Raw genomic sequence first — 22,403 nt, 5'->3', positions numbered from 1 at the left:
ATCCAAATGTATGGATTGAGAAATGTGTTTGATGCATGGACTTCAGTGTTGGCAAGGACTTGGTGGTAAATGTTGATGTGTTTTTTATGACCTCATGCAATACAGAATAAATACTAAGTATTCTATCCTTTCTTGAACAAAGACCTCTTGGATGCTAAACTATTGTGATCAAACAAGACGACTCCAAGGCTCCGATAGTCAGGTGTTGACTTTATACATGGATAGACTCAGTGTGTGATGTGATTTGCTAGAATCACAACGGGACTTACGTTTTGCTTGAACTTTGCTGGAACATGGATTCTAATTGACTTGAAAAAAAAGGCAAAAGGATAAAGGGTTGAGAAAGACTACACTATACCTAAGATCAATGATGACGATGAATATTATTTAGATAGATAAACTCCCTCAAATCAAGCTTTGTTTTGCCATGATGACAACTACACAAGATTGATGCAATCTTCCAAGGAAATGAAATATTTTCACACTACAAATACATCATCCAAATACCCAATGCTGGCACAAATTGAACAAGTATCCACAATTGAACTTAGCATAATGATGAGGTTCAGGCTAACTTTGCACTGAGCAAACCACAAAAATTATGAACCGAGGAATTCATCACAATATCTTCATAAGCATCCATCATGATCAATGAACTCTAATTAACTTTGAGAAGTAATAAGAAACCATGTAAATGTAGAAACAAATCACATACATCCACCATAACTTCAATGAAAGTATTGAATTGATTTCAACATAACTTGACAACAATTACAAGCTTCCTTCTCCTACACTACTCTACTTCTGATTTCTAATTATGAACTTCTAACTTTTGACTAGCCACTATTCACCTTTACAAATGAGAGACTTGAGCCTTATATAAAGAGCTCATTGTTGATATATGTAGCTAGGTCGGAGCCCTTCTAGGGCTGACCTAGCACACCTAGCACGTTTGGATGACTAATGGGCCTGTGGCCTTAGTCATGTCCCATAATCAATATCTTGTTGTAACGTGTTGATGCTGACCCATATTGGGTTCTTGTGTAACGTGTGGACCTAATTTCAGTGTTGGCGCCACCTTAATGCATTTGTTTGTAATTAAATGCGTTCCTTATACTAGCCGACTTGGAGAATCAAAAGGCTAAGTCACCTATATATACAAGTCAGCATTCATTGTTCAAACACATCATCTCACTCAGCGAATCTATCCTATCAACGAACTACTTCTGTGATCAGCGAAGTACAAACAAGGTCAGCGAACTGTTGCATATACAAGCGAATTATATCTGCACTGGCAAATCCGTCTAAGGCAGCAAATTGGAGTTCTCAAGCTGGGCAATCATCCTCATGGTTGAGTGAATACCATCCTGGACTGTCGAACTTGTTCAAGGGCTTGTGAAGTAGGTCAAGGCTGCCGAATTCTGTCTCAAATTGACAGTGACCTGAATATACACTCTGTCTTCCAGATTCAGATAAGTTTTGGTATAATTGTTGTGTACCCTAGAAGGGTTAAATTGTAATCTGCTGCTATATCTAATCTAATCAGATCTGAGATCTTTGGTTGCTGGGTTTTTCCTCCAAGAGGGAGGTTTTCCCAGGGTACGTGTGTGTTATGTGTATGATTTACTTGGAATTCTGATTTTCTACTCTATATTGCTAATCTGATCACTAAAAATCAACACTCATTACATTTCAACAGCTCAGATTGATTTCTAAAATCAATGGCCAAGATCTGACAATGAAAACCTAATTAGGGTTTGTTACAACAAAATCCTTTAGCCAATGATAAAATTACAATGAATTGGGCACGTCCTTCTTTGATTCCTACCCAATTGGAATCGAGGTTAGGTATGTTGAACAAACTCCAATGCAATGCCATGTATCACTATCTCCATGTTTAGATGAATCAGGTTCGATGCACCTAGACGTGTTGACTTGTCACAACTTGAATGGTTTGAAAGTGAATAGGATGCCACCTCCGCCTGCCTTGTAGATTACCCTGAAGAAGTTCTCCATCTTGAGCAATATTTCTTAATGCTCAACATTTCCGATTGCCCGATATGATGAAGGTAGTGGGACATATTCCCAAATTGTATCATCTAAGTGATCAAGTCTTCTAACTTCACTTAACTCTTCTGAAACTGTCTCTGTTTGATAACACTTACATTTCAATCTCCCAATTTGGGAATTTTCTTTGCACTACATTTCACCTTGAACATCATACTTCTTTCTAACAATCTTTGATCTTGTAACACACTCTTGACGCCCAATCCTGATTTTGACTTGAACTCCTTCATGTTGCTTACGTTTGATCACCCTTGTGAAGTCTTCTTGATTTGGTATACTTGAGATTCTTTGTCTACACCTTTAGTGTGATAATGTTGAATTCCTTCATGGGCTTCATTCTTTGTATCGAACCTGAAAAGGAAACAATTGAGAATAAAAAAAAAACATGCGATAATAAAGGAAATTTTAATCCTATACCTCCTTAACAATAACATTAACACCTCATCAAACAAGCTTTCAAAACTCTTTCAAATCTGGAAATTGACTTTCTAAGTCTGAAAATGTTGATTTTCCAGATTTGAAAATTGATCAATGTGTTAATGAAATTTGCCCCAAATCAAGGTGTTTATCTCCTAATCTGCTGGAAAATTCACTTGTCTTAGGTCTGATCTGGAAATTTGAATCAGGTCTGCCACAATTCGCACAAAGTCTGCCCCACAAATTCACCCTACAAGCTGATGAATTTTACCTTTAACTTCAGCTTTAGATCCTGGAAAGTTTGATTGAACTTCGAATTTCCTGATTGCTGGCTGCAATTTTGAGAAGATCTCTTCCTTGTTGCAAATTTGAAATGTTCTTGGAGCGAATTTATTTAGCAGTTATGAATTTGATTTGGAAGGAATAGCACGTCTCTCTTATTTTATATGCTTTTGCAACATGAGTCACAACCTTTCATGTTTCCTTCCAGCCGACTTTGCTTTTGGAAAACGTTATTTTTTTGTTTTGCAAATAATTAAAAATCGTATTTCCCTTGATTTATGACCAAGTTGCATTCCCATCGCCATGCGCTTTTTGCAATTAAATGACCATTAATGTGAAGCGCTCTAGGTTTGCATTGTAATCAAGAGGGTAGAAATTGGCACTCTACGAGGAAGATTTAGTTTTTGTCAAATTCAACTTTAATCACACAAAATGGAGAGAGGAAAAATGACAGTAAGGAGGAAGCTTTTGCTTTTGCTCAAGTTCACCTTCAAATCGTTCAAAGAGTGGAAATTCACCATATAAGAGGAAGGTGCAGAAACTTCACATGCACAAAGACGCTTTCACATTTCCTCGTTGAAATTTTGCTCAAGGCTTGATAAAAATAAATGAGTGGAAAATCGATATGCACTAGGAAGGTTTTCATCTTGAAAGCTCATTGGCTTTGGAGTGGAAAATCACCACACACACAAGGTTTTGAATTTCCTTGATAAAATTTTCGCACAAGGCTTGATCAAAAAAGTGAAAGTGGAAATTCACACTCTACTAGGAAGGTTTTAATCTATGTTACCTCGAGTTTCCAGGACGGGGACGGCAAGGGACGGGGGTACGCGTTTCCGGGACGGTGATTTTTTTTGCCAATTTTGGGGACCGCTAGGGGACGGCAAATGGGACGGCTATATAAAAATAGGAAAAATTAAAATATATAGGGAAATTTAAAATATTCATATGAAAACATGGATAAAGCATGCATATATACATTATAGAACCTTAAAATATAAGAACTAGCAGAATTCTTATGCCAAATTTGTGTTAAATTGAGAAACAAAGTCAAATTGTGTATAGAATTCATTGTCAAAATTCACTGTCAATGAGCAAAATTTATGGGTACATCTCCTAGGAGTCCCCTATCCCCGGGACGTCCCCAAGACAGGGACACCTGAAAAAAAAACCGGGGACGTGTCCCCGGGTGATGTTGGTTTTAATTTCATGCCTTAGAATTTTATCTTCTTCATTTTGTTAACATGTTTTTTATGACAGCGCCTAACACAAAATAAAGTTGCCCAATGGTCACTTTACTCTCTCTTGAACAAAGTACAATTGTTTGCTAAGATTGCAATAAGTTCAGACAATCGACTCCAAGGTTCCTATATGCAACAGACGTGAACCAGTTGGTTGATGTGATATGCCGATAATCTAAGGGGACTTACACACACATGAAGAAGATTAAACAATTCATAGCTTTCAAGGAATTCTATCGCAAATGATTTATCAATGGAAAGCTCTTTTTTTTAGAATTTTTGAGTTTAAAATATGCAGAAAGTAAATGGGAAAGGTTTAGGGGAATCTAGTCTAAATCTAAGAGCAAAGAGACAATGATTGCTTGGGGGAAACCAAACCGCACTTTGCTTTGCCAACTTCGTACAACTACACAAAGACGGTGCAATCTTCAAAGGTTGTGCAGAGGTTTTTGATACCATCAATGGACACCATCATAGAACAATGTCTACTTGATGATCGAAGTTAAGTTTCCACATATAAAAGGCTCAGACTAACCTTACAAAGTTAATAACAATCAGCTACTAACAAAAGGTATGAGCAAGGTTTCCACTGCAAACTATCTCATCAATCTCGTTCATCTAACAACTGAAAGCAAATCTACTCTAAATGAAGAGAGCGAGACCATGCAAGTTACAAAACAAAACAATACACCATCAAATTGAACAGTGTATTAAGTTAACTGCTTCAACAACTTATCGTAACAATCTCAAAAGCAATCTCTCCTCCCTTACAAATGAGGGGGCTCACCCCTTTATATAGACTTCAAACCTTGAGGACATGCAAAACCCTAATTATGTCCATGATGCAACAAGGTGGGAATCAACAATAAATGCCCATTATGTCCATATACAATTAATTCCATCCCATTACAATTGGTATCCAAGATGCATTAAATGCACCACTCTTTACTAAATTCGTCCAACATGCACTGAATATTTCTCCATGCAAAAATCGTCCCATCATGTCATAAATGCACCATCATCAACACATGCGACGGCTGCATGCAAAAAGAATCAGCCATAATGTCTTAAATGTGACAGTTGCATGCAATAAGATGCTCCATGGATTCAACATGTGTTGACCCGGCTGCCACTTGGTCAAGATATTCCAGCAATAAATATGCCACTATGTCACTCAGTCAAAAGATCCTCATCCAAAAATGGACGGCCATTATCTCGCTCATTAATGCCATAAGCAATGAATTTGGCAACAATGGCCTCCAATTCTCCTACAAAGACACTTGGCACGCTCTCTATCTTGAACTCCATCAATGCAATTTCTTCTTCACTCTTGGAGAAAAAACTCTCCCATTCTGCAACCATTTCCTGTGTCCTCCGCATAGCGCTGGAAAATAAAGAAACATTTTCCAGGTGTACCTTTGAAAATGATCCCACAAAGAAAATTCATGCTATTGGGCCCTTAGGAAATTTACTGTTACTCTGCCCTCATTCAGCTTCCTTGCGAATAATGCCTCAACTGCGTTGAGGATTTCCTCATGTACCCTCCTGATTGAGTCTTTCAAAGTCAAAGACTTCATGTTGAATCTTTAGAAGGCTTCCCTTCCAGTGCAGACGGCACAAAACCATCGCGGGAAATCATAAATCTCGTGCTCCTGGATCACTTTCCCGTCAATTAGCGTCTGCTTAGGAACTTTCATCAATGCCCTGAGTCGCGAAATAGTTAGGTCCTGATAAATGTGCACATCTTCCCATGAACTTTCCGCAACTTCCAGCTGGTTCAAGAGGGCAATAAGTCTAGAATGAAAGCTAGCCAAGTCTTCAATGAATTTTCCAGCTGCAATGAAAACATCCTATACCCATTCCTTAGAATACTCGACAATTTTCCTAACCTTTTCAACAGCATCAACGGATTCTTTAGGAAGAGAAGGAAGAACAAAGGATAGATCTTCCTCCCTTAGTGGATGTTTGAAACTCTTAACATATTCTCATAAGGCTCCATTTTCACTTTTTAGCCTTCTACACATTTCTTTCATCTTCTGCATCTTTTCCTTCATAGCCAAGGAAGATCCTTCAAATTCTTCCACCACTTGAGTCATGGAAGCACGTCCCAAATCAACTTCTTTGATCACATAATCATCTGGCATGGCATGATTTCATTTATGTCCTTGTCCACTACAGGCTCAGCTATATGCAAAGTCCTAGATCCAGACTCATCCATTGTGATTTTGGAAAAGTTTCGAGTGGCCTTTTCCGCTGGTTTATCCATTCTTCTCAGAAGTTCTTCCAACTCCTATGCTGGATCCACTTCTTTTTTTGGTTCTCTTCTCAATCTATCTCTCAACCAGTCTGGAGCAAACGTTGATTGATCCTGAATTTCCGTATGTACCTGCTCTTGTGAAGCTTCCTCCATTTCTCCAAAGATTGTTTCTACGAAACTATCTTGGAGTGGCTATTCTGGATGGGAGGGAAGTTTGTCTTTGATCTCTTGGTTGAGTTGGCCTATGTGAAGCGTTGATGCTAAGAACGTCCTGTGCAAGTGCGCTATTAGGAAAATTGCCCTATGGTGGATTCACTGGATTTTCCTGTGCGAACATTTCCACCTCTCGCACACTGGAAGAACTAGTAGGGGATTGTGCCTCTTACACTCACTCTTTTCTGTTGTGGTTCTTCCTAGTGGACTTCTTGCTGAACATTTGGTTGGATTTCCGGTTGAACATTTAGCTGGGCCAACTTCCTTTTCCTTGCCCTAGGCCTCTTTGGAGCATTCTTTCTTTCACTCGGTCCAACTCCTTCCTACTAGATTACTCCTTCCTGAACCTAGAGCATACTTTCTTTCACTCTATGGCCTCACTATGGGAATCTAGATTTCCCATTAATTGGTAGCTCAAGTGGACATTTCCTTCCTTTAGTGCCCTCATATGCCGATCAACCCAATGCCCGATGAATTTTAGAACTGGTCTAGCCAAAATGTCCAAATCGTCAACTTCAAGTTCGAACCAATTCAAAAGTTGGATGGGTTGGTCCTTCACTTTTTCAAATTCCAATTGCACTAAGTCTGGATCTTCTTTCACTTGAACCAGCACTTGAATTATTTCACCGATCCTGATCATGTTAAGGGGTAGTTTGGAAAACATCTTCCTGACCTCAAGATCATCCCTAGCACTAACCCAAAAATCTTCCAGATGAAACTTGGGCACAAACTTCATTCCAACGACCTTCCTGATTTTATTATATGGGTCATAGTAAGATCTGGATGTGTAGAATGTTAAGTGGTAAAATGCCAATTCCTCTATTGCCAGGTTCGGGCATAATTCCACATAGTCACCAAGGACAATGGGGAATTCAATGGACAACTTCCTTTTCTTTTTCTGAATTTGGTTGTATGTTGTCAATTGTCTAACAAGCTCCAGCAACACCAGTTTATCTGACGGATATCTTGGTAATTTATGTGGCTAGTAGGAGAATCCTTGTGTCCTGATATAAGTAAATTTTGGAAACTGTAGGAACACTGCCCCGAACTTTCGCACCAGTGCCCTGGCCTCTGGTGATGCTCTCATGTGAGTTCATTCTACATCAACCTAGTTAAATACATAGTAAAAGTGTCATTCACCAATTTGAATGAACTAGTGTTGTTCAGGTGCAGCTTGGGATAGCATTCATGGACCTTCAATTGTGCTGGTCCACATCCCATGGGCCCACTTCCTAGCAAACCATCGAAGCCACCCATCCTTGCGAATAAATAAATCACATATGAGCTCATATAGAAGGATTGGGTCTTCTTTTCCTTTAGATTTTTCAATTGTTCGTGCACATAATGGCTAATCAATCTAGCCCAATCCACAAGTCCATTAGCATTCATGACTTCACCAATGAAGAACATCCACGTTTCAAAATTGATGATATGCGGACACCCCACTATCCTGCTCAACATCATCAATAAGTCCACATATTCTTGCTTGAATTCAAAAATCGTGAGTTGTTTGGGCATCTTTGAAGTGTGAGGTCTTGGCCTCTGCATCAAATTCTTGTTGATTGTTTTAGCATATCTATCTGGACTTGCATCATATACTGCCTTCGCTCTATCCTTAGTCTTGTAGGTCATGGAATGACCAGCTGGAATTCCAAAGGTCTCCCCTATAGCTTCCGGAGTCGGGTTAGCAAGAAGCTTTCCGCCTAACATCAGAAATGCCCTTCTTTCTTGATTGTAGTGCTTCACGCATTCTAAGATTAATTATGTACACTGGATAGATGGAGGGAACCCAGCTGCCGCGACAATACCACTCTTAACAATTCTGGTAGCAATAGGCAATGGAGCATGTCCAGCTGTTCCAAACATTTTGATCCAGAAAGCAACCAAGTTGAAAGTCCCTAGATTGGTGTTGCTGATTTTCCTTCCACTTGGAAACAATTTTGGACTCCGAAAGGAACCCCTTCAACTTGTTTTTAATTTGTGTTTGTCTAGAAATAACTGTTGCTTTACTTGATTCCGCCATTCGTCCGTGATCAAGAGCTTCTTGAAAAGAAATAAAATTCTTCACTTCTGAATCCCTGTTACTCTCCAACTTCAACTTTCTCCAAATTCGCAAGTGAGAAATGAATTGTGTTTGCTCGTTTAAATAGACTTCCTCCATCAAATTGCTAAGTTGGCGAAAGACCAAACTTGGCAGTTGTTTTAATAATGCGTCATACTTTCCTTTTCAATTTGCTATGCAAACGAGTCCCACCACTATCCTTGAGTTTCAAAATGGAATTTTTCATAAATTCCTTGAGTCATGCATCATCACTTGGAATATTCTTTCTTTTTGTGTTGCCAACTCGCCATTCTTTCCATTTCGGATTTTGAAAGGAAATTCGAAAGCTTTTCTTAGGATTTTGATTATTTATCCACTTGGCAAGAAACCCCTGGAGAGAGAAAATTCATAGAGATAAAATTTAATCCAGGAAGAATTTTCTTGAAATTTTGAATTTGCCCTGTCTTGGAGGAGATTTTTCATCAATTTTCAACATCTCCTATTTTTTAGGAATTTTTCAAATTTGAGTTCCAGGGTCCAGGAGAGAGAAAATTCTCTTGCTTAGCCAAATCTGAAAAACTTTTGAAATTTGAATGAATTTCGATGCCTAAAATGGGATTTTTCAAAAAAAAATTCGGGAGTAATTTTCTTTTCAATCTATCCTTGACCTCCAATTTCCTTGCCTTGGAATTTGCTTTTCAAACTTGGGCATGGTATTCACATGAGGAGGAATTTGACTTGTTTGATCTTTTCCTTGACCCCCCTATCCAGCGCCTCTATCTTTCTTCTTGGGCGCCAAAATCATCATGTGGAGGAAATTTTGAATTCTCTGCTTTTCCTTGACCCCTTCATTCTAGTAGTCATACCTGACCTTGGGCGCTAAAACACCCTCATGGAGGAATTTTGATAAGCACTAACTTAACCTGCATAACCCCTATTGGGCGCCCAACTCCAAGACTAGGCGGAAATTCCACGCAAGGTTGGAATTCTTCATTCATTGACCTTTTCCATGCCACCTTAGTTTTGGCGCCCAAGCACCTAACTGGGTGGAATTTTGGCATAGTGAAGAATTTTGTGGTGTGGAGGAAAATTCCTCCACACCCTAAATTTGGCACTCTCCTAACAACTTGGGCGCTAGATTGGCATGATCAAGTTAAGGAAAAATGGGGGTGGAGGAAAATTCCTCCACCACCCCATTTTAGTGCCCACTTGCATACTTGGCCGCTAATGCCACAGGGTGAAGGAAAACTTGTCATGGAGGAAATTCCTCCATGACCATGATCTGGCACCCACTTCCTTTTGTCATGCATTTCAATGCCTTAGGAAATTTTCAACTTGACTTGGCCATTTTTCAATCGTTTGTGGATCAAGATGCCATGTCTGGAATTGAAGAGATTTTCTTGCCTTGGGAAGATTTTTCAATGCTTTCAACTTCTTGAATGGGTGCCCACACTCAGCCATTTTTTGATCAATTAGCCTACGTTTTCGATATTCCGGATTTAGAAATGTTCAGGAATGCTCAATCTTTAGTGTCTGCCTGTGAAGAACCTACCCAAAACAGACTTTCTCAAAATAGTAAGTGTTTTATAATGTTAGGATTAGGGCAAAACAAGATGAGACAAAACTTACTAAAACTAGAAACTACTAAAAATAACAAGTTTGATTGTTGGAAAAATTAGACCGATCCGAGAGGCAATGAAATCCCTTAAAAATAGGAACTTTTTAAAAATAGAAAGTTGCTCAGAATTCGCTCAAATTTCATGTGTAGGTTCCTTAAAGGGTCCTAATTCCAATGCAATGTTCAGTTTTTCCAAAACCCTAAAGGAAAAGCCTCGAATCCAAGTCTGAAGGGAAAAACCCTAAAATGGACAAAACAGGTTCTAGACTTGGCCAAATTTACTCAAACGAGTTGCAAACTAAATCAAATTGACCCCACAACACTTGCAAATCAGGGAAACTGAAGAGACTACCATGAAAAGACCCAACAAACCAAGACCAAAAGACCAAGAGGACGAAAAAAGTAGGAGGTCCCCATTTGAAATGGGGTGATGTGTGATTAGGTCACAACACATTCATCGTTCAACTTAGCAAGGGCGAAAATTCACCATGTAGGAGGGAGGAGTGGAAAATCATCACGCACAAGGAAAATTTGGAATTTCCTTGTTTTTCCACCTTCTTTGTTCCATTTTGACTTGTATTGCTCATCTTTGCTTAAAGAGTGGAAATTCAACCTCTAGGAGGAAGGAGTGGAAAATGATCACACACGAGGAAGATTTTGGATTTCCCTGTTTTTCCATCTTCATTGTTCCACTTGTTAGCAAATTTTCATCTAGAGAGGAAAATCGACCTCTAGGAGGAATATTTCAGCCCCACTCAATTCCTTCTCTTAAAATTTCTCAGTTATACAAGGGTGGAAAATCAACTATCACAAGGAAGGGGTGGAAATTTGATAGATAGAAGGAAATTTCTAATTTAATTGTCAATCAAACTCCATCAATCAACACTTGGTTTCATCTATTCTCCAAAGGGTGGAAAATCGACCCTAAGAAGGAAATTTGAATTTTTCACTCTCCATAACCTCTTTCGTTGCAGCATGACAAAATTTGACAATTTCTCTACAACCTCTAGCAATTTGTCCTCAAACTCAATCCAACAAAAACAACCTCTTCTCACAAGCAAGGGTTAACGACTAGGAACTACTGCCAAGAAAAAACCAAACTAAAACACCTAATTAAGGCACCTAATCTAAGCAAAAAGTGGGGGTCCCCATTTGAAATGGGGCAATGTGTGAAAATGTCACAACAGTAAACACATGAAACCTTACTTAGGCATTCTCTACAAAAATTTTCCTAATGCAGCTATATGCAAGCTATAAAGTTGCATAAAGCATAAAGCATCAATTTGTTGCAGGATTGCCTTGGGTGTAACCTCATCTTTTGGAAACGAGGAGGGAGACTGCATTCCACTCTCTATCCATTTTTGGATATTTAATGTTAAATGCATGTCCAGATGAGTGCCCTAGATAGAAAATGGTGCCAAATCCTCACCATATTTGAATCTTATTCAAAACAGCAGCCCAAGGAGCTATTAAATTTATCCATATCTTATCTTGAAAGAATTTGATCATGAGCTCATATTCTTTGTAGTTCCTGCCAACAATGAATATCCTTGTCTTAGCTGAATTTTCTCCTACTGATATGACGGCTATTAGGTCAGCAATTGAGATCATCTTAGAGGTGAACATACAAAACGTGGTAAAAATTATTATTGACAATGCAACAGCATACATGACAATCGGGAGAATACTTCAAGAGAGGCATTTGTCACTCTTTTGGTCCTCTTACACAACCCATTACCTTGACCTCCTTTTCGAGGAAATAGGCAGAATTGATTATGTGAAACTAGTTGTTAAAAATGGAAAGAGCATCACAAAACATATTATAGTCACCCTTGGGTTCTCAACTTGATGAGAGATCACACCAAAGGGAAAGAGCTCATTTGATTGCATGTCACAAGGTTCACAACTAAATTTCTAGTATTGCAAAACCTTTGTAGTTTATTGACATCCTTGAAGCAGTTGTTTGTTTTTTATTAGGGAACAAACAGGTTTTGAAGGGGCCCGAAACCCTTTGACATAGAGCAATTACAAAAAGCTGCTTAAAGATATAGCCAACTTAAAAACAGCAGCCATGGGACAGTAAAAAACCAGCAAAAAACCAAAAACCAGGAACACGACAGCAAAAAGGAAGACCCTAATTCAGATTTTTGAGAGCCTCTGTGGCTTCAGCCTCCAATTGTGTCATGTTGAGGGCAATCTTTTTCAATTCCTATATATCTTGATTAGGAGCTTTCTTCTTCAAGTTGGCTCTAGTCCTTTTGGAAGGACCGTTATTTTCATCATGTTTCTTCCCAATAGACTCCACATCAATCATCATCCATTCCTGATGGAGGCCTTCTAGTTTTCCAACCATAGTGTTTATGCTCTCCGTTGAACTCTTCACAACTTTGTGGCTGTATGTTACCAAGGATGAAGCAGTTGTTTGTTGATTGAGTGTGGGTAAACTCAACATATTCAAAGGAGGCCAATGGAGAGAGGACTACAAAGACAATTTTTTATAATATCTTTGAGAAGAAAAATCAAAAATACATTGTCAAGATAGTGTCTAAATACAATTTTAATTTCAAATTAAATTATTTATTTTCAATTTTTAAAAGTATTTACTTTAATTATAACTTTTAAGTTCGTAATTTTAATTTTTTTGTAGTTTGTAAGCATTAAAACCTTTAGTAAGGGTTTTGCACTTGGTGGATGGGGCAAAACCAAATGGGATACATTATGAGATTATTGATAGAGCAAAAGAGGCCATCCAAAACCATTACATGCAGGATGTGAATGCATTTGATCTCATTTGGAAGATCAATGATCAGAGGTGACAATCAACTCCACCAACCCATTCATGTAGTAGGGCACCACCCCAATCCGAAGTTTTACTTATCCAATAGCTTCACAAATGCTAATGCAGAAGTTATGGTGGCCCCTCAACATGTATTAAAAGGATGACACATAGATTGAGGTGAGAGACATCGTAATTTTAGAGTTGCGAGATCACAATCAAGCTAAGAGAGTCTCTTTCCTTTAGCACTAGATATCCAAGGGACATCCACCCACCCACACACGAAGTAACAGAAATTGGAGTCTTTACTTATATCTTACGAGTTACAAATTACAGTTATTAATAAAGTATAGCTTACTTACAAATTTTTGAAAATCTTATTTGAAGGTATGGTGGTAAGACCTTGGTGGAAATAACCCAAATCTTCAAAAGATGACACTCTAATTTTGTATCAACCTTGTTACACTTCTGATTGTGAGCACAACTTGAGTTTGATGTCATTCACACAAAAAAAGAGTAAAAGGTTTACTCAACAATACCTGAATGACCGAGTTTTTGTGTAATACAAACTTCAACATCACACAAGAAAGTTGGAGGATAAATCACAAGAGCTTATTGATTTGGATGAGACTAATCCCTATAGTGACTAGACTGCATTAGATGAGGAACCCTCCTTGTTTACAAAGGAGGATATTATTGATATCGAGAGGCAAGTTATGGAGGATATAGGTGCAATGGAAGCAGGGGGATTGGATTGGATGAAATGACATCAATGTAGATGATCCAACATGAGGCAAAGAAGTCATTACCATCTGACAGCAAAGTGGAGACATAAGTACCTTCTAGTGCAAGCAAGGATCCACAATCGAGTGCAAGGACTAGACCCTCTCCCCAATTTTTCACTAGAACAAGGAAGAGAAAATTGCAAAATCTTGTAATTTGTAACTTGATCTGCAATTTATGATGATAGTTTTCAAATACGATAATCATAAATTTAAGTTACCGGGTTTGCCGACTAGCTGGCCCGATACAGGTCTGGTTTGCTCCAGGTCTAGGGTACTAGTCCTGTTCACCTACAGGTCCGGTATCCGTCAAAACTTTTTGCCAGGTAAAATTTTTTAGAAGGGAGATTTTCGTGTTGCCGAGGACATTGAAGTCGAGTCAGGTGGAGTATCCCGAAAAAAAATTTAGAAAACAGTTTTAAACTTTTAAAATATTTTAATTTAGATATGTTAAATTAATATATTTTAGTATTTATAATATATATGTTAATTTTTTAATATATTTGTATTCTAATATTTTATAATTTATATAAGGTCTATTTATATTTATATATACAAAAATAAATATATATAAATAAGCATAAATAAATAAATATATATAAATAATTATATAAAATATATAAATTTATATATATATATAAGGATGTAAGATGGAAAGCTCTAGAGCAGGGTAGGTTTAAATTGAACTTCGATGGGGCAGCCCGGGCTAATCCAAGAAAGGCGGGAGCAGGATGCATTATCAGGGATGAGAATGGGCATTGTATTTGGGTTTTGGCCAGAAAAATTGGTATAGCCACCAATAATGAAGCGGAGTTTGAAGCGCTTTCATGTGGTCTACAATTATGCTTTCTGAAAGGCTTTTAGAGAGTGGATATAGAAGGAGATTCGCTAATATGCATCAATGCAGTTAACAAAAATGAAGTTCAGAATCGGAAGTTAGAAGGGTGGTTGAAGATCATTCACAAACAATTGGAAGATTTCCCTGATGTTACTATTTCACACATACAGAGAAGGTAATCGAGTGGCCGATAAGTTGGCAAATATGGGTGTGGAGCTTTTACAAAAAAGAAAAAATCTGGGGAGGAATAGAGTTGGACGATGATGTAGCAGATATAATATCTTCTGAGATTAGAAAGGACAGATAGATGAGTCACTGGAACCCAAAAACAGTCCTTATGTAGATTTCTCTGCTCGAGGAATGTTTCTAAATTCAGAAAAGCTTAGAGGTAATCAAGCAGAGAATCGCGATGTAGATTGTGCTGCAGTATTCGTAGATCTTTCTGCTGAGTGGATGACAGAAGGTTCTTGTTCTTCGAGGCATTTTAAGCCATGTTTTAACCTTCTCAGATGTGTTTTAACTCGCATTTTGACCTACCCCAACACGTTTTAACCCACATTAGCACATTTCAATCCTATGTCATGATTTTTGACCTCAGAATCATGTGAAACCCAACGAGTTTTCATCTTAAATCCAGCGATTTTTCCTCTACAACTTGTTTGCAGAGACTTGCAAATTAAACTTAAAACTACTTGCATAGCTTTCTTCTATGATGTCTAAAATGGAGCCTTTCAAAAGGATGTTGGCTATTTGCAAATTAGTCAAAAGCTGAGATGCTTGTGCTCCTTACATTTGAGGGGAGAGGGTTTATTAAATGTGGCCCCCATGTAATACTTTTGATAAAATACTATATGATACTTATCTTCCAAAAAGAAAAACTACTCCATTATCAATAAATTTCATATTACTAATTTCTAAGTCAATATTATTGGAACGTGCAAAAGAGTGACCCTTCTACCAAAGTAAATGATGAGCTTGTTGCCACAAATATTTTAAGGCCATTTTGGGGCATTATTCATTACAATGTTTTAGTCATGCCTACATCCAAATATTGTGCCAAGCGATTAGAGGACAGTAACAATTAATTATTGAATGAGAATCCTATATTTTTGCAGTAGAGCAATTGTGTGATCAAATATATGAAATAAATTTAAAAATCAAACACAACTATAACTAATCATGGAATGCCAGGTAGAAAGTGACTTCATACCACATGTTCGACATTTGAGAGAAACCAGTGGATCACATTACCCCTTAAAAAGGGCAAGTACTATCATACCAACTCAAAGCTTACCTTCTTCATGATGTATAGCCCTCCTCTACATACATTATAAATTTATAAGGTCCCAAGAGCACATGTTTTCATAGAGTTACTAAGAATTATTGACAAGGCTGTTGTTTTCACAAAAATCCAAGGAGGACAAGAAAGCCATGAAAAAATGATGCCCAAGTTTGTGGCAACAGATGTCTGCCCATTTGGGGAAAAAAATTAACTGTGCCGTAAAGTTTTCAGGGGCAGAAAGGCATAACAACAATAAGATATATTAAAATCAGAAACTTGGCAAGGTCAACAAAGTTTCAAAGTTTACTTTTAAAGTATATTTTTAGTTGCAGAAAACAATGGCAACAGGTTAGCACTCATAACGACACAGACCTGTAATCTCAATGAAAATAGAATGACCCCAAAGAGGATATGATAGATATCACAAAATCAAATATAGAAGATATAGTGAACAGAAATGAAAATCACAGACAGTAACCTTGTATTTTGATGGAGGATATCATGGAAGTAAGCACAAATTCAATTAGTCATCTAAGCATGAAAGTAATAAGCAGGAGATAGAATAGGAAAGCAGCAGTATATTCCCCCAAAGATATAAATTGAAAGCGAGATAAAAGATTTGACAAATCACCTGATTAAGCATCCATTTAAGGCCTACTGCAGCTGTGCATTCATTCTTGGAAGCACTGCTGAACCAATCAAGATTATAAACAGTATCTAATGTTTGAGAAATGGTGGAGAAATTCTGTCGTCTTTCTTTTACTGAAAAAATTTCTCCATGTGAACTGATATTGGGATGGCTATTGAGTAATGTTTCAAACCATCCACTACCAGACCTTTGCATGGATAATATAGCAAACAAATGTACAGCTGTGCACGCACATTCATCCCTGATAAATCAATACCATGTCAAAAGACATGTGGAGCTTACAATATCACAAACAAGAAGGAGATGCATTACAATTATCTAAACCAAAAATATATACCAGTTCAGGCCCATGCACCTGGTATATGTCTTGGGAATAGGATAGTGTAAAGGCACATATTCTGCTGATTTGGTGACTGGATTCTGACAAGAACCTTTGTCGAGCAGTTGTCTGAGGAGCACATATCTTGATCTCATGTGAATATTTATCTGTCTACCACATACAAAGAACATGTACAGACCACATACTGTTGCAAAAATCAGGAATAGTACCCTCCATACTACAGGTGCTTTCTTCAATGACTTTCCAGGTTGTAAATCCTGCAAGAGAAATGACAATTTTATGAGCAGATAGTGTGAATGTGGGATAGAAAGAACTCAACCAAACCTCAAATTTGGCAGTCGAAGGCAAAGAAAACATATGCTTCAATGAACAGTTCAAATTCACTCAAAAGCAATGATAAGTTCCCATGCTCTAAAGAAGTAGACTGGTAATAAAGATTTAAAGTTCCTTTATTTAATTTATTCAAGTTTGACCTCAACAATAGTGAACTTGTTTTAACAATATGCATAATAGCTCCAATCAATCAAGGAATCATACAGAAGTAATCACTTGTCTAAAGATATAACACAAATGCCAAAGTGTTTTGGAAGCTAGCAGGACAACTCAAATTCAAGGAATTATTAAAAATTCTTAGGAAAAGTGAATTTCTTAAGTATTATTGAACGCAGACCAAAGACAGAACTCTCAGACATGATAGTTTTCAAAAGATTAGTCTATCACAATTTTGATCTCAACTTAATCTGAACTTTATGAATCATTTTTTTTAAATTATATAAAATAGCTTTAATTTTTTGAGAAACTTAACATAAAAGAAGCATTCTTTGCTCCTACTTTCTTTCCCTTTTAAAACATCTTCTATAGAACAGGTGTTGAATTAGTTCACTTATGGCTCTCCTATATGATTCTGACATCCATTGATACCTACTACAACATATAGGCATTTTCAAAAAACGTTATATGTGGGCTCAGCACTATATCTCTAAAACATGTTAAACACACTGCATGTAAGTGCCGTTGAAAAACCCAATTTCAAATGATGAGAAAAACACCCACTTAAAGGTCCAACTTCCAAGCATGGAACAGAATACAACTCAACAGTAAAGAAATGCTGTTTAAAATCCATAAAGATGAGCTGAAGTTCTGTCCAAAATGTCACGTAGAGAACTCCTGAATGAAGCACTGAACATCTTGATGATTACTCAAAACTCGAACAAACTTGGGAGAAAAAGAAAAAAAACATCTAAAAAAAGATCAATCCCTTCTAAAAGTCCACAAAACTGGATAACAGGGAACAACATTTCCGTGAACCCTCCCAGGAGCTCTCAAAGGCTTGATGATCCAGAGAACCTAATTCAACCCATTTTAAAAATCTGAAATGTTAACATAAAGGGGTAGCAAGTCATTTGCAACTAATCTCACTTGCTGCACATGATCCAATAAAAACAGCTTCACTCTGTACACAAAAGTGATCAAATTTTGTAATGTCCCCTTTCTGGGACATTAGGAAATCCATTAAATAATTAAGTTTTAGTTGTCTAAACATAATAACTTAAAAGACAACTTATTTAATTATTTATTTAAGCAGACTAAAGTGACTTTTTATGTCAAACATCAAATTATAAAGTTTCTCTTGGAGAGTTTCTGGGAAGCTCTAGTTTTCAGCAGGTTTGAGGATGCAAACCCTTGAGCTTGGAGGCAGTGGACGGAAACCCATTGTCAGTTGGAGTTATCATTCAGGTGGCTCACTTTGTGCTTCAGGTTTTATTTACTGGTTATCCAATCTGACTGTAAGTTATGTGGCTACGATTGGATTTTTCTGTTATTGCTCTATTAAGGGATTTGAGGCTATATTCGTAGCTATTTTTCAGGAATTCTGTTTAAATCTGAAATTTAATGATTTTTAGTGTAATTTGGTGAATAAATCGAAATCAATTACATGCAAATGGTATGTTAAATTTCTGTGGTTCACTGTTCAAAATTCTGGAATAATCCCTAGGGGGATATTTCAGTGGTATCAGAGCTAAAACTCCTACCAGCCTGTGAAGAAGACAAATTTGCAGATATAGAGTTCAGCTTAAAAAAAACCAATATTGGTTTGTTTGTCGCTTAATTTATCACCACTGTTGTGAAGACTTTGCATTGAATATGCATTTCATTTATCGCATATGGTGAAGATTGAAGATTAATATGGTATTCTGTTGAAGAAATATTTAATTGCGGGACCCCATCCTTGTGTATTATATCTGCTGTGACTCTGAAAGAAAGTTGATTTAAATAAGGGAAGAATATTAAGGTCGGGAGAAACAAGATTCGTGGACTTGGTCAAACAACTGCTCTTCCCAATTAAATTATCGAAGGTTCCAATATTCCTAATGTTTGACGGATGAGAGGAAAATTATTTCTGAGGCGGGATACTGAGGAAGTCTATCGTTGCTCAGCTCATAGTGACTAATACCTCTGTGCCATTGTTCTGGGAGAAAATAATATTGAAAGTAGTATAAGTCGGGTTTAATTTAAGGTGCTTTGTCGAGAAGTTAAAATATTCGCTATCTATGAAGAATGGCGACCCTCTTCCTAGTCGTGACTCAACATTTTCCAACGGAGAAATACTTGCATCCATGGCAGTATTTGGTGGAATGATTTAAGCCAATCGACATCATCACTGCTATGAATGGTGGCCAATCTTTTCATGTGCGGAGAAATCACTGGTGTGAAATTCATTTCATATGCGAGAGATCACAACAAATTGTTGCAGCGAGGAAATATCTTAATTTTGGGCGTATTTGTCCCGTGTAGCCCTTCAACTTCTAGTAATGGATTCTTTCTTGCCTTTTCACCTGCCATCAACCACATTGTTTGACGAATATTTGCAAGGAACTGCCGTCGAAGTTCTGTGGGGACAGTAATAAAGCCAAGTTGAAGATTCAATTGTTCCGTAAATAAGTTCATCTTGATTTGGGAGGGAGCCTATTAAACCCGATACTATTCTTTAGGGAAATTTATAAGTTTTGCCGAAGTTTTTTTTTCCGGAGCCCTCTTTCAAACATCGAGGCATTCTTCATTGCCGTGAATAATAAGACAACTACTTATATTGGGGTCTCTGAGCATGGTCAGAGCATCACATAACGGCACCACTGAAGCCTGTAGAGGAATTATTTGTTGGGCACAATTCCTCCTGAAGAAACTCAAATTAGTGGCATCGCAATGGACAGTTAGTCTTAGCCGCTGAAGGGAAAAATCGCAGAGCCTAGTGACAGGCAGAAAGTTACATTGGAATGACTGGAGTCTCAAACGCAGGCATTAGTATTGGGTAATCACGCCATCTGGAGTTTGTGGGCTAGCTGAATACGTGGGCGGTGGTATTACCATTCCCTGCACTCCAGGTCCAAACACAGGAAAAAAAACGCGTATGAAGTACGAGCGTTGTTGAGAAATATTTTGAACTGGTTGCAGCTACTGTTCTGTGACACACAATATTGCTGGACGCCTTCCCCTGAGTGTTGGGTGATGCGCTAAGGGTAGCTCGAGTTTGGAAGGAGTTGTCGGCCAATATATTGGGCGATAACTATTCTATGACTGCATGTGAATGATTGTAAGGTGCTTATCGTGGAAACCAGAGGAGAGTTGCCATTGAAGCTGTAAACGAATTAAGAAATCTTCTTTCAGGTTTTTCTGTATATGATACCAAATTGTTATTTGCACTTGTGATTCATTAAACTTCATAATAGAATGTTGTCTATCTGAAAAGGCGTAGTTCTGGAAATTCAAATAAAAAAAGAAAAAAATTAGTTAGTTGAATCACTTCTTCATTATTGTATGCTTTGAATACTTTATGTTTCGATGCTATTCAAAACTGCAAAAACAAACCAAAACACACCAGGGGCAACTTAACCTCAGAAACATACATCAAAAAAAAAAATTCAGTCATTTAGAGCATCAGCTGGGGCAGTCTATTACAGTGGTATCCAGGTATCAGCATAACCACAGTTCTCAACATCAGAAAACAAGTAATCAGAATACAAGGTGATAGCTGTACAATTGATTGTCCAAATTCTTCAAGGTTGTTTGGGAAATTGGTTTGGTTATCAGGGGTAGCAAAACTACGGGAAACTCAGTTACAGATCTGATTTTGGGAATTTGCCAACTATTTGATGTAATACCAGCTGTCAGTTAGACAAAGGAATCTATAGCAAACAAGGAAAGGGAAAAAATAAGACCTTCTATGATTACCTTCCAACTGTTTGATGAAATACCTATAGCAAGACTGTCAAGTAAAATTGCAGCTAACGGGGCAGCCTACAAACTGTGGAAGTATACATCAGATTTGGTAGGACATTCAGTTTTGTGAAAGAAAAAAAAAATGAAGACAATGGCAAATCAGAAAAGTGTCTTCTTCTCAAAAGAATTTAACGACACATTTAATAATGAGCAGCTAAGGGACTTGCAGAAAGAAAAAGAAGTAGGAAACCGGCTCTATGTAATTGGATTACAATTGAAATCCATGAAAATTTCTGATGATGTTCTCTCTAAGCTGGAGAAATTAGATTCATGTTTGTCCAAAGTAGACCAATCAGATTGGAGGCTTCTGAATTGGGCTTTGCAACCCTCAATGCTTGCTTGGGTCCGGCACGAGTTTATTGAACATCCTTATGAGGAGTTCATACTTGCAGCGGCTACTTGTTTTAGTGAGATTATAAGAATAACAGCTCCTGTAGCACCTTATAATGATAACATATTGAAGAGCATTCTACAGCTGATTGTGGAGAGTCTACATGGTTTACATGATGTCAAAGCCCCTACTTTTGGTAAGAGGGCTAAGATTTTAGAGGACATTGCAAGTACAAGACCATTCATCATTATGTTGGATCTCAATTGTGAAATATTAATTATTCAAATGTTAAATTGTTTCATTGTTGAAATCGAGAAACGCCATTCAAATAAGGTGAAGACAAATATATTTGACATATTGTCCATGATCCTAGATGAGGATGATGATATCTGCAGGCAGTTGCAATCAGATTTGTTAGCTATTTGGAGAAAGGAGTTGGTTGTCTCGCATTGCGCTTATGAGTTCTCCAAAGAGTTGATTGAGCAGAAAATTGAAAGGTTCAAGGAACAGATGACTGAAAATGAATTAATCTCAATGGGCTTACAAGTTGCGGGGACTACCAAAAAAAGTAGGAACCAAATGAGAAGGGAGCAGATTTGTTTTACATGCCAAGAGACTTGGAAACCTAATCATATTTGTGGGGAAAGTAAGGATGATAAGTCAGCTAAAGAGGTATGGACCAGCAATGAAGAAAAGAGGAATGTTACTGCTTTGTTCCAACAAAATGTCACAAATGCTTGTAAGAAAATGGAATCAGCTGTTGTTACTAATAAGGGATATACAAATCTCTATATTGGTGACTTGGAGGTTGTTGTTGATAAACATATTGATGAGGATGGTCTTACCCAAGGAAAGAGCATATTGGAGTCTCAAGATGTTTCCAACGAAGTTTATGAATCTTCACATAATAAGAAATTGTTTGAGAATGATGATATAGCAGCAGCTTGAACTTTGTATGATAAGGAGTTTGAGGCTCATGATGACATTGATG

The 22,403-nt window shown here is 37.5% G+C and overlaps 1 protein-coding gene across 4 annotated transcripts in view; it reads right to left on the bottom strand.

Annotated features, from left to right (window-relative positions):
* LOC131069218 (uncharacterized) overlaps positions 1 to 22,403 on the bottom strand; it is a 40,891-nt gene that overhangs the window by 5,580 nt on the left and 12,908 nt on the right. For 2 of the 4 annotated variants that reach the window (XM_058004577.2, XM_058004576.2), the window contains exons 2-3: positions 16,801 to 17,060; positions 16,446 to 16,704 (exon numbers count right to left, since the gene is read on the bottom strand). In XM_058004577.2, the coding sequence (XP_057860560.1) occupies positions 16,446 to 16,704; positions 16,801 to 17,060 (519 nt within the window). The remainder of the gene's footprint in view (positions 1 to 16,445; positions 16,705 to 16,800; positions 17,061 to 22,403) is intronic. The other 2 variants (XM_058004579.2, XM_058004578.2) reach the window with 1 other exon arrangement.

This window comes from Cryptomeria japonica, chromosome 6 (genome assembly GCF_030272615.1).
Source record: "Cryptomeria japonica chromosome 6, Sugi_1.0, whole genome shotgun sequence".
Classification (NCBI taxonomy): domain Eukaryota; kingdom Viridiplantae; phylum Streptophyta; class Pinopsida; order Cupressales; family Cupressaceae; genus Cryptomeria; species Cryptomeria japonica.
The sequence above is the reverse complement of the archived record's forward strand: the minus strand, read 5'-3'. Positions and strand labels throughout refer to the sequence as shown.